The 13,616-nt window shown below is 41.2% G+C and overlaps 1 protein-coding gene across 6 annotated transcripts in view; it reads left to right on the plus strand.

Annotated features, from left to right (window-relative positions):
• The window catches only part of LOC146521866 (protein Dok-7-like), a 53,284-nt gene that overhangs the window by 23,012 nt on the left and 16,656 nt on the right, over positions 1-13,616 (plus strand). For 3 of the 6 annotated variants that reach the window (XM_085140462.1, XM_085140488.1, XM_085140483.1), the window contains 6 exons: positions 1,910-2,008; positions 2,199-2,995; positions 4,399-4,447; positions 4,626-5,225; positions 7,418-7,506; positions 9,216-9,285. In XM_085140462.1, coding sequence (XP_084996588.1) covers positions 1,910-2,008; positions 2,199-2,995; positions 4,399-4,447; positions 4,626-5,225; positions 7,418-7,506; positions 9,216-9,285 — 1,704 coding nt within the window. The remainder of the gene's footprint in view (positions 1-1,909; positions 2,009-2,198; positions 2,996-4,398; positions 4,448-4,625; positions 5,226-7,417; positions 7,507-9,215; positions 9,286-13,616) is intronic. The other 3 variants (XM_085140472.1, XM_085140480.1, XM_085140497.1) reach the window with 3 other exon arrangements.

Raw genomic sequence — 13,616 nt, forward strand, 5'->3', positions numbered from 1 at the left:
TCCTCATTTTACACTATATACAATCTGAAATACTAAGTGCAGCTGATTCAGTAGCAAAAACCTTACAGCATTAACTTAGTGATCATTTTCTGTGTGACTTTATCAGTCTCTCATGTTGTTATGGTTAGGCAGACCCTTTTTCAGTTTCAGCATTTGTTTATGCACAGCTCTCTTGAGGTCCTACCACAGCATTTTAGTCGGGTTGGACAAACGCATTCTTTTCCTTTTCAGACATTCTGTTGTAGATTTGCTGCTGTGCTGGGGATCATTGTCCTGTTGCATGATTCAGTTTCAGCCAGGCTTGAGCTTTAGACAGATGGGCTCTAGAAAACTTTGCTACACAGAGGAGTTCATGGTGCCAAGATCCTGAGGTCTGCAAAACAAGCCCAAATCATCACCCCTACACCACTGTCATCGACAGTTCGTATGAGGTGTTTGTGCTGATGTGCTTTGTTTGGCTTTTGGCAGACGTGCACAGCCAAACATCTCCACTTTGGTCTCATCTGTGCAAAGGAAATTGTTCCAGAAGTCTTGTTCACATGCAGCTTTGCAAACCAAACCTCGCTGCCATTCTCCTGCAACCCTTCCAAACACATCACACTTGTTGAGTCCTTTTCTAAATGTACTGTTATGAACTTTGACATTTAACATACTAACTGAGGCCTGTAGATTCTAAGATGTAGCTCCTGAGTTTTTTTTTTTTTTTTTTTTTGCAGTTTCTACAGTATTGCTTCAATATTCTGTTATACTGCCACAATAGGGGATGCTCATATTAAACATGGCCAAAATTTCAAGTAATGAGGTTTGTGTATGTGCCAGTAATCTCTGTGAGCCAAAAGCTCAGGCTTCAGACTGCTCTAAACACTGTGATGTCAGAGGATATCTCCAATATGGTCGTATGAGCACTGAAACTCCACCCAGCTGCTGTCCAGACCTTCTGTTTCTGAGTGGCAGGCAATCAGAAGAAAGTCAGCTTAAAGGGAGAGGCTATAACTGCTTGTTTCAGGCAGAGGATGATCTAAGGGGTTACAACAAGGCCCTAACTTTGACTCATGCAAAGGTATGTTGTAGTCCAGTAATGTAAGCATGGAGTTCAATCAGAAACAGGAAAAATCCACAAAAATCTACAAAATACTTAAAGGAAAAATAATGGAGGAACCTTAGCCTATATGTATAAATATATGTATATGAAGAAGCCTGCTTTCTCAAGCGGCACCATTAAAGGAATGTGTGGTCAACATGTGAGGGAAAAACTCTGCGACCTTTTTCAAACACCTTTTTAGACACTCCTGTACACTGGAGGTCAGTACTCATCACCTGGGATTTCAGACTTATGGTATATTTACCACTTTACTGATGCAGTATTCAGATGGATATAAAAAAATATATCAGCCCAGTGTTAGAACTGACCTTGATGGTCCAAGGCGCATTAGATTCATGCACTGCCGCCAGCAGCAGAACGCGTACCAGCAGAGCCACGTGGCAGCACTATTAATACACCCCTCAGTGTTGCACAAATACTGCTAGGTGTTCCCCTGTGTGACCCTTTTCTCTGCCTGTCCAACAGCACGCTACACTCAGGGATCAAATAATAGCACACGTCCGCAAAGTTGTTTACTCCTTTTCACTTACACCTTGTGGCTGACACTGTTTGCTCGTTCAGACAGTTGAGTGAGACCGTTGCAGTTTAGAGTGTCCCCTCTCATGTCTTTAGAGTAGCTGGATGTGTTTTCGCAGCTGTGCCCGTGTCATCGCCGCGGTTCAGCTACGTCACATTTGATCCCATATCTCATTGACAGTGTCGAGATTCATCACACTTAGCACTTACACTTCATTTTTCTCTGCCCGACTTTTCATGATTGAGATCATGCTGGCTGCTATTTATAATACAGCCCTTTGTTTTTTACAGATCCCAGTGGCAGCCAGACCACTTCAGAGGAAAAGCTGAACCTCGAGGCCCAGGAGCTAGAGAAACGACTGAGCATGCTCTCTCATGGGAGTGGCACAGGTAGAAAACACGACCAAAGTTTTTGGGTGCGCTGGCAGGTGCTTTGATTTATTGTTCCGTTAAGTGGAAGAAAAAAAGACTGAGGCAAAGAGAGTGTGTCATGATTCCTTAATGTGCTTTGTTGATGAAAGCAGTGTTTTTGTTGATTAAATTTGTTAAAGGTTTAATTATGTTCTGCTTGTCTTGGCAGTCTCTTTGACTTACTGCCCGTCTGCTGGGGGCGACGACCGCAGCATTTCCGGTTCTTCGGACACTTCAGACACCAGCCACTCAGACTGCAGCATTGGCAGCCGGCTGGGAATTTGGACTGAACCGGCTTCCAACCCACCTGAAAACGGCAGCCACACGGGCACTAAAGTGCCACTGCAGATCAGCGAGAAGCTTTCCACCAACCAGGGAGGTGGACACCGGCCTGCGGCTAAGCCGCCCCGGCAACTTCAGGAAATCGGTCGTCAGAGCTCATCAGACAGTGGCATCGCCACTGGCAGCCATTCCTCGTACACTGGCAGTTTCTCCTCCTACACAGGCAGTCTGGATATGACCCCCGGAGAGGACTTTGGTTCTTTTTTAAGCTTGCCTCCACATTTGGCTCAAGATCTCAGCCCTTGCACTTGCCCTGCTGTTCCTGGACATGACTACCAGGTGCCAACTTCACTTAGGTATGTCTATGACACTCCCAGGAGTGTTTTACAGGAAGCAGGTGGAGGTGCCAAAGACAATGAAGCCTCCGCCTCAACTAAAGACCCTCCAGCCCTTTTAGGGTTCACGGCAGAGGCAGCAAAACAGGACAAGAGCAGTGCCACAATCCCTGAGGCTCACTCAGAAGCTACTGAAAGTCAGTCAGTCAGTGAACTCTTGCAGGGCCTTTCAGTGACGAATAAGAAAACCAAGGTGGCACCCTCTAGTGACTCTTGTAATACTTGCGCCTCCCTCACTTCTGTCTCCAAAACCATCGTGACCATCTGCTCTGTATGCGGTGGAGTTAAGGTAAGTGGAAACACAAGTATTCTGTTTGTTTTCTGGCAAAAGGGAATGTTGATCAGATCTGGGTTAAACAAGCGTAGCTGCTCTCATGAACCATCTGTTTTTCCATCAAACTTCAAAAAACGAAGGCAAAAAAGTCATCAGTCCTGTTCAAATGATCTCGTGAACACGCTCCATTGTATAACCTGCTGTCACGCAGTAGCAGCTTGTGTGCACAGGCTTTATCATCAGTGTATCATCTGTTCTGTAGCCCGCTTGTCAGTGTGACCTTTGTGGTATCGTGCGGGCTGACGGTGATGCCGCGCTGCGGTGTCAGAACAACTAACAGTCCCACGGCCCATCTGTCCAACACGTTAGTGTTTCTGCACCCGGTTCAGTTTTACACTGTCACTGAATATGGCAGATTCACACCTTGTAAGTTATGAGTGACTTGCAATTTTCTATCCTTATTACACCTCTGCATCTGTATATCTGTGTATGCATATCTAGGTTAAAACACACAATCTATATTTAATGCCTTTAACGCCCTTTAGGCTCACTTCAAGCTGTTTAACTCCGTGCGTGCTTCACTCGCCTGTTTTTTTTTTTTTGTTTTTTTTTTTTTAAATACTCAAGTACAGACTTTGGTGGTATTCTTTGTTTGAGCTTTGGCTTTGGCTGACTACTTCTGTGGTGTTGGTGTGAATTTTTCTTTTTCAGAGTGTAGTCTTTGTAAGGGGTACAGCTGATAATTATTTATCTTATTAATGAATCTGGGGACTATTTTCACAAAAATATTGTGCATATTATGTGGATAAAGTACTTATTATAATTCATTCAGGGCTAGAATTGGTTTGGCCTTTTTTGCTTTTTCAGAATTGCATGATACATGATACATGTTCTGATTGGCCAGCGATGGCTTAAGGATTAATCATTTGTTGCCTTTTGGAGTAACAGGGAGTTATACACATATACAGTGCATTATCTGATGGCTTGCTGCTTTCAGGTACAAAAGTAACTGAAGGTTTTTTCTGTTCCTTATTACTCACTTTTACTCAATACAGAGAGCTCCACCTGCTGGCAGTGCATTTATTTAAGAGTGCAAGCTGCATTTGTTTGATTGGCTAGATAAAAAAAAAATCAGCTCTGTGTTTTCCGTTGGTCTAAAATAATTTAGAGATTTAATTATATAATAAATATATAATTTTGAGTCATTTTAAAGATTTTTGTTCTCAGAGGAAGCAGTGGGCTTGTGAGCCATAGCCAGGCTGTTGAAGCGTGGTCCCTGAGTCACTTTTGTTCTTTTTATCAACTTTGTTGACAAAAAATAAACTAAAATGTAGGTCATTGTGAGCCTTTCCCTCATATTTCAATACTAGAGTGGACTGTTAAAATAAAAGTCTTTTTTTTTTGTCAATATTTCACAGGGGACTCCATACAGCCCTTGTAGTTCTTCAGTGATACCTGCCACACCAGGTAAGGATACTCCTCTGAAGCCTTTCATGCACTGCGTGTGGTTTCTCTTGCATGCATAAACGGTTTTAAAGCACGCTGGGCAAAAAACATTGATGTAGCAGCCACAGCTTGCTGTTTTGATTTGGGACAGAAATCAAAGTTGTTGTAGGTTTTTTTTTATTTTTTATTTTGCCTCCAGAACATCATATTTTCAATCCAGCAGATCAAAGTGGTGACAAATCACCATGCAGACCCAGTACCAGTGAACACACTGTTGCGGAGATGAAAATTCAGGAGACCTCTCCTGGCTTTGAAATCGTCCACAGTGCGGGGATGCCAACTGTGACGATGAGTGAGGAGTCACAGCTGCCAAAAAAAGGAAGAGAGAAATTAGCCTGTCTTTTAGCTGATCTGCTCGGCTTTCCAGGCACAGATAGCCAGTCAGAGGCAAAGACACACAGATTGAACCTGTATGAGTCAATGAGCCCTGCTTTTGGTAATGAGCTTAATTTGGCACCAGCAGTACCATTGCAAGACAAAAGAGCTGCCATTTATGAAAACTGTTTGAAGTGTCAAGGAGAGCACTGCCAGCCTTCACCACGGGCCGTGCCCGCTCAAAAGTGGCGCAACAGAAACATTTCCCCTTTAAAAAGCTTTCCGACTTGGCTGCACCTGAAGAAAAGCCAAGAACATCCAGCTAATGAGGAGTTACTGTACCAAGCCCTAAACGATTCATCACTGAGCGCGGATGGGCAGTGTTGGTATGAAGAGATAAATGGATCGACGGTGACCAGTGAAGGTAAGAGGCCACCTTCGACAGTTTCCTCTTCAACTGATCGCAAACTTCAGATCCTTGGCTGGCTTCCTCTTTTTCCCCATTCTGTTCCTTTTGAGGATCTTTTTCTGTCCCATTCCTTGTGTTTCTCTCAGTAAAACCACTCTTTCTTCCTGGCTTATTTTCTCTAATCAGTCACTTGTGTTGCTTTGTAGAGCTGAGCTTTGAGGTGAGCTTTGCCGCAAAGTTGCAAAATCAGGAATGATAGTTTATCCTGAAGACTGTCACTGAGCACCAACTCAGTCATTTACAGTCAGTCTTTTACCTGCTAGAGCAGAGAGAGAGAGAGAGAGAGAGTCATGTCTCAAATCAAACACAGCAGATTGTGTCCTTTTTGGAAGTTTGCAGTAGTTAACTGTGATCGTTAACTGTTGTTGTGGTTGTGGTACTTTTGCATTGAAGATGTTTACGTACAACACTGAACAAAGCCACAAAAAGCCTAATGAGCAATGCTACTGTTTGATAGCAACTACCGCTGTCAACAACGTTCATAATTTTAGCTTCAGCTTAGCATTAGTAATACATCCTCTTCTCATGGTGGTCTCTTCACTGCCTCTACCTCTGTAGTTAACATGGCAAAGGTGCACAGAAACCAACACTAAACACTTTGACCATTACATTACATTGCCTGGGTATTTATAGTGCCATGCATGTAGTCTCGCAGAAGTGTAATAAAAAATGACACAACTTTTAGAGGGTTTATACACTCACTGGCCACTTTTTTAGGTACACCTTGGTAATACTGGGTTGGAGCCCCTCGTTTGCCTTCAGTGCGTTCTGAATTCTTCATGGCACAGATTCAACAAGGTGCTGGAAACATTCCTCAGAGATTTTGGTTCATGTTGAAATTATAGTGTAACACAGTAGCTGCAGATTTGTTGGCTGCACATCCATGATGGGAAACTCCTGTTCCTCCACATCCATAAGGTGCTCTGTTGGATTAAGCTCTGGTGACTATGGAGGTCATTTGAGTACAATGAACTTATTTTCATGGGAATGTTTGAAATGATTTGAGCTGACATGGTGTGTTATCCTCCCATCAGTGTACACTGGTCATAAAGGGATGGATATGTTCAGCATCAACGGTCAGGTAGGCTGTGGTGTTTAGATGATGCTCAGTTTGTACTAAGGGGATCAAAGTGTGCCAAGAACATGTCCTCCATGCCATTAAACCACCGGCAGCCTGAACTGTTGATACAAGGGAGGACGGATACACGCTTTCATGTTATTTACACCAAATTCTGACCCTTCAAAACTCATCAGAGTAGACACCGTTTTTCTAATATTTTAGTATCCAGTTTTAGTGAGCTTGTGTGAAGTGTAGCATCAGCTACAACAACAGTGCCATGTCAAACGTCTCTTAAATCATTTTCAGTTTCAATTTCTTTCTCATTCTGATGCCCAGTTTAAACTTCAGCAGGTCGTCTTGACCATGTCTGAATGCACTGAGCTGCTGCCGTGTGATTGGCTGATTAGACATTTGCATCACTGATCAGTTGAACATTATACCTAATAAAGTGGCCAGTGGGTGTAAGTGGTCTCTCGTGAATTTAATCCTGTTTACAGAAAGATTAAAAAAGAAAGGTTTTTTGTGAGCACAGAAAGACCACTTTTTAGGAAAGGAGTAACCATTTATTAATCTATTGTCGGAATTATATATATGTGTTGTAAGTAAATTTTAGGATGGGGCCTGTTGTTATTTGTTCCACAAATCAAATGATGACAACATGATAAATTTCTTTTCTTTTAAAGATATTTATATCTATAAATATTGACAGTAAATGAAGCCAAAATGACACATCTTAAACATTTTAACAAAATTCAGGGTGCAATTTCTGTCCTTTGCACATTATCCATGATTCATACTGAGTAACAAAAGGATCCTATTTAACTATTTGTTCTTAAAAAGAAAAAAAACTCTTAGTATTGTGTGATGATGAATCAAGCCTTTGTTGTTTGTTCTCACCACTCGATCTGCACAAATTCCTCCATTTGCGTGGAGAAAATTGTGTCTCCTTTGGTTCACAAAGTGCATTTAAACAAAAAAAGAAAAGAAAGCAACACAATGTGGTATAATTTTCTTCCGATGAGTTACAATAACAAAATGTGTTTTTGTTTCTTATATTTAAAATGCACAATATCGTCTCTTTCACCAGACAAAAGGCTTGGTAGTAAAGAGGAAAGACGCAGAGCCGATCCTGCTTATGAGATCATGGAGAGTCGGATGCTGGAGAGGAACCCAGAGGTAGACACATCCAAAACACTGTAATCCGCTTTACACTATCAACAACTCACACATTTTTACTTTGCAACTCATTGTGCTCTTAGTTCAGCTAAGCATTTGGGGGAAATGTCTGATATCATGAGAATATTAACTGAATACACAGAATAAAGGGCAACCCATAGAGGTTTGTTATTAAGAGGCTTCAGTAGTAAATCTGAAAATATGTCCAATAAGCATTTTGTAGTTTTGAGCCTATTGTCCTGATATTATTAAGCATTTGGATTAGAATAAGCGAGTTTAAGGGTTTGTATTTTCTCTATAATGAGCTGAAGTTTTAGCATGAAAACAATGTATTTAATGCACTTGTTCACGTGTGCTTGCTCAGTTTTGTGACAGTATCTTGCATGATTACATCACTATTATGTTTACAAATTCTCTCCAGGATATAGATTTTGTATACAGTTGTGTGCAAGAGAGTTTTTCACAGTTGTGTGAAAAACATACACAAGAACTAAGAGGGTAAGCAGCAGCCGCAAACACACTTGATTAGTGATCATCATCAAGCATGAACAAAAAGCAGACATTTTGGCAGTTTCTTGGTCTAAGGCGTAACACACAGGAAAAGACATCAGCAGTGATCTTAAACAAGCAGTTGTTGCTGCTCATCAGTCGGAGATGAGTTATGGGGTATTTCAAAACATTTTGAAGTCCATCATTCTGCAGCAAACTATTGACAAGCAGAAAATACTCAGGATGGCCGGAATTCTTCCCAGGAGTGGACTTCCCAGCAAACTCACCCCAAGGTCCGATTGTGCAGTGCTCAGAGAAACTGCAAAAAGCCCAAGAGCTACACCTTAGACCTTAACGGCCTCAGTTAGGATTTTAAATGTTAAAGACATGCAACAGGGCAGTGATCCCGAGCACAGCAGCAAATCTACAGCAGTATGACTGAAAAACAAAAGAATCAAGGTGCTGCAATCATCCAGTCAAAGTCAAGACTCCACCCTTAATGAAAGGGTGTGGTGGGACCTCAAGAGGGCCGTGCATAAATGAATACCAGCAGATCTCAATGAGCTGAAGTGGCTTTGTAAAGAAGTGTGGGCCAGAATTCCTCCACAGCAATGTGAGACACTGACAAAGTCACACACGGAACAGTTACTTTCACTTACTGCAAGCGTATTACATGTTCATGCTTGTCCTGTGCTGTCGTTCTTTTTTTATGTGACTGTAAAAGATGGCTACCATTATGTCACCTACTAGTGTCTGGACTCTGTATTTTTAAACTGTAGTATTAACATCTATAGCGCAGAGAGAAAAGTGCTAAATATCATCATCATTGTTGTCATCGTTTATTTATATAGCACTTTAAAAAGGCACCAGGCAGACCAAAATGCTGAACAATACAAAAACAAAGAAAAGCATATCAGGTAATGTTAGCAGTTAATGCTAACAGTTCATCATACAGACATGGGTAAACTCACTAAAACTGAAGCACAATCTTATTTAATGCTCTGCACTGCAGTGGGCCTAAAGTTCATGGTTATCTGTCTGTAGTGATGCTGCACAGTGTTCGCACATGTAAGACATAGCCCTGAGTTCTGAGTAAATTCCAAATGTCTATAAATACTCCTCATGTGCCCACTGAACAGTCATCGTCACACTTATGTAATAAACTTATGTCACTCAGTGCAAGTTATAATCAGCAGTGCTTACTTTAATGTGTGTTGCAGGCACAGGAAAAACACAAGTATGAACTAATGGGCAGCTACGGCCAGCAGAGGTTCCTTCAAGAGACTGAAGGTGAGTGAGACTGACACTAGGCAATCAACATAACCAGGCTGTTTCAGCGATTTGGTTCATTTTTTTTTTTTTCAGCCAGGCTAGTCAAACATATGCAGATTTTCAAGTCCGTAGCAGCACAAATGGATTTTTCTTTTTTCTGAATGGACCATTTTAGTTTTTTAAAGTGCTCTGAACACTTTTCAGCTGTGCATTACCCAGGCTTCTTACAATAACCGGGCCCACTTACGGAAAGTGAATTAAATTGATGAGTCATGCGCCTGAATCAACACCGCTGTAAACCATTACCTGTTGCTTGAAATGAATAAATAAAACGAGGCTCATTCAGAGTATGAAAAGCAGATTGGCACTAAGCATAACATCCACATGGCTGAACATAGGAACATGTTATACCTCGGCGCGCTCGCCATACACCTGCTTGACTTCAGTCAGGGCAGTGAACTGTAATGCTGATGGGGACTTGCCTTCATGAAGTGGCAATTACTACATAGCACATGAAGAGCATTACAGAGACTCTCTGCAAGCACCAGCTGTCAGATTAGTTTAAACAAAGGAGGAATTAGCACTTTATTACATGTAAAATAGTTGTGCCATGCAAACTAGTTTGTATGGAGAAATTTGTTGCTGCTCAATTTTTAAACCTTTTCATTGCAAATTCGCATTGTAGTAAAAGTCACCATATGGAAAAAAGCTACACTGCTTTAATAATGTTGAGCTCTGGGCTCTGGGGAGGCCAATCGATGACTGATGGTGTCTGATTATGAGTTTTTCTATCCAGGTCTGTCTATCTTTTACTGCATTGGCAGATCCCTACACCACTGGCTGAATTATAACTCCAAACCAGGACAGAGCCTCCACTGTATTTTACAGGGTTCCACTCAGCTGACCTCCTCTATACATACTGATAATTTAAACTTTTTAAAACATGAATGTATTTTATTTATATAAGACTTTACAAAATGTGTACAAAAACAAACATAAAACAAACAATTGGTAATGATAAAAGAAACATTGGAGACCAATAAACTGAAAATGTTAGAAATTTGAATATTGAGGAAATAAAAGAGATATATGTGTCTATAGTATATACATATGTATTAAAGCAGGACTTAAAGGAAGTGACTGACTCCATGACTAGTTGGTTCTGTTCCTGATCCTGGCCTGATTACCACTGAAATTAAAGCCGAACCTCCTATTTATTCAGATAGGGGCGTCGAAATAACTGCACAAATAAATACGATGGCTACTGTGTGGCAAAACTTGCAGACACACTTCTCTTGTAGATAATGTGAAGTAGTAAAAGGATATGAGAGAGTATTCACTCTTTGAACTTTAAGAGTTAAACTGTTGAGCTTTTAGCACACATTTTTGCTAATGACCTGCTTTTGAAGGAAAAAGTTCTAAGAAATTTGTAAAACTTTCCAAAGCAGTTCCCTTTTTGTTAAGTTGATACTGATTAAAGAAATGCTATGCAAGCGCTACAGCTTTTATTTGTTTAAAAGGAACCGTAAAGCCCGAGGTCCAAATAACAAATTAATATTAAATTAATGTGATGTTTACCCGAGGTTAATTTCAGCATTTGGCTGTTTTTGTTTTCCTTTTTTTTTTGCACATCATTGTGTCCTTTTGTTTCTTTCCAATGTGGGAATGAATACACAAAGGGACAAATTAGGGCTAAACAGAGGTGTAATTTAAAATGGCATTAATTTACCCCATCTATGGTTAGACAGATAAATCGCATGCAAAACAGACAACGGCATGAGTCACAGTCTTTGCTATTTGTTTTTGTTTTTTTTATGTCTTCATTGGCATTTTATCCAAAGCCATAAACTCGAGTTACGTAAAGGCCCATTGTGTGCTGAGAAAACTCACAGATGTGTAACCAGAGAGTGCAGTGATGTGTGACGGGCTGCCTCCCCTGATATGAGGCGAGAGGACAGTTGTCAGGGGACGTTTGGCCACTTAAGCATCCCACACCCAGAAACATGCCCTCAGTCAAACACACACCTGCTCTACAAAGTCCCAGCAGCTGTTGCAGTGTGGCACCAAACCCATCAGTCATTTTCACATACCTACACACGACGACTCACGACTCCCTCGTCATCTTTCCCATCATCCCGCTTCAGCAGACACTTAATGGATGGGGGGGAGGCCGGATGTGGCTAGGTCCAGCAGCTAAGGTATGTGGGCTTAGTGGAAGATGAGCTACAGAAAAGCTGTCATATGATTTAAGAAATTTTCATATTAAAGCAATGCACACAGGTCAAATAAATAAAATATCAGGTTTGAGGCATTCCAGACTTTGCAATAAATCATAGCACTATGTGATGAAAAATGCAAGCGGACACACACATGCTTGCATCATGAGTGCATCACTGTATCACAACGCAGCTAAACAAACACTGGCTTTGCCCGTGGCACTTTAGATGCTGCTGTGTTGGTCATTACATGTTACACACTAAATGGTTGGCTTGGAGAGGTGTGAATTGCACCTAAGGACAGTTTAGGCTAAACACTGCTAATCCATTTCTGAAATGATATTTGTAGAACCAGTCCATACCCATTATGTTGTCTTTAATTATTTAAATTTCACTGTTTATTGAATTTATCTCCTACTCTTTGTTTCCCACCGAAATACTCACACTGGTGTTGACATGAAGAGAGTATCTCATTGATATTAAAATGACTACCACCAAGTCTCAGGTGGGAATTAATACAAATACACCATTTTATACTAAAGCTTTTAGCTCACAGGCAGGAGCTTCTTTCCAAGTTCAGCGGAAGAGGCATCGTAATCAAAAACCTGCCAACGGCGTGACACCAAAGTAAGTAGTTAGTTTGAACCTTTGAATTACTTGAATCTTCTTTATAATGTTGCTTTAATTCATTGAGGTTTCCGGGCATTTGTTTAGGCACAGCTCTTTATGTACCTATCACAGTATTTCAGTTAGGTTCAGGTCTGGACTTGGACTCATTGCTACACCTTGATTCTTTTCCTTTTCAGCCGTGCTGTTGTAGGTTTGTTGCTGTCCTTGGGCTCATTGCCCAGTTGTTTGAGTCAGTTCGAGACACGCTTTGGCTGTCAGACAGATTGCTTCACTGGAATACTTTAGTACACAGAAGAGTTCATAATCAGGTCCCATGACTACCAAACAAGCAAAAATCATCATCCCTCCCCCTCCGTGCTTTACGCTTGATACAGCGCAGACATTATCGAATAAGAAGATGGTTTTCCACCTGAAACTTTGCAAGGTCTAAACAGTATGTCGTCTATAAATCTGTGTATTATTCAAATAATATTCTTTGACATGTTTTCAAGATTACGCAAAAACTGTCAGGCCAAGTTTCATGAAACTATAATTTTTGGTGCAGATCTAAATAATTTCTTTAAGATTGAAAAAGGGGCCACCTTTGCTTTGGTGCCCTCCAAGTTTTGATTTCTAAAAATCAGCCTTTACTAAAGACCACATAGACTACACTATCATAAATAGGATTTTGGTAGGACTGTCTTTGTGGCTCGTGCACATCTGTGATGTAGTCTTGCTCTCAAAAACTCTATTTTAATTTCACACACCCGCCTCTTCAACTTTTTACATAAGTTTATCACATCAAAAAGTGGATGTTGTTGTCCTGGTGAAGGTCTCATTTAAAGCTGAAACTGGAGAGGGAGAGAAATGGTAAGGTGTTATAGTCAAAGAAAAACAAACACCTACACTAGGGCATTTTGCTTTCCCATTCCCAAAGGTTTCCACATGGATACGTTGCCATAAATTGTACATTGTGGGAGGTTTACAGGTCTGTAATCCTTTTCGTGTACATACCACAGCTTAGTGTCCTTCTGCAACAATAATGTGGGAAAGGTGCAAAACCCACTCACCCTGAATACACAGTTATTATCTGAACTGTGTTTTCCATCCAAAAGCACTTGACTTTTTAAGCTGGGGGGTCACTAAACTCTGTCAGGTATTGCCTCTAACTTCTCCCCTGGAGGTTTTGCAAAGTGTATTATCGAGACGTCCCCCGGCCTTAGAGCTGCGGGCAAATCCACTGTTGTAATGGAAGCCATTATAAAGCACCACACTCTCCTGCAAGGGCTGGTTGGTGTCTGATCAATTAGGTTAGACTTTGCCGAAGGCTGTACCCACTGAGACTTTGCTGGCGTCTAATGGCTTCTCACTGATTCTAAGAGTGTCCCCTGGGGTTGATGCTTCTGAGCTGCGGGTAATGGCCACTGCCTACTGCCATTTAGGAAGAGTCAATAGCAGGGGAAATCTTTTCTTTCCCAAATGTTGTCTTCTATACAATCTCTATGCCAATGGTAACGCAGGGTT

This window comes from Neolamprologus multifasciatus, chromosome 3, assembly GCF_963576455.1.
Source record: "Neolamprologus multifasciatus chromosome 3, fNeoMul1.2, whole genome shotgun sequence".
Classification (NCBI taxonomy): Eukaryota; Metazoa; Chordata; class Actinopteri; order Cichliformes; family Cichlidae; genus Neolamprologus; species Neolamprologus multifasciatus.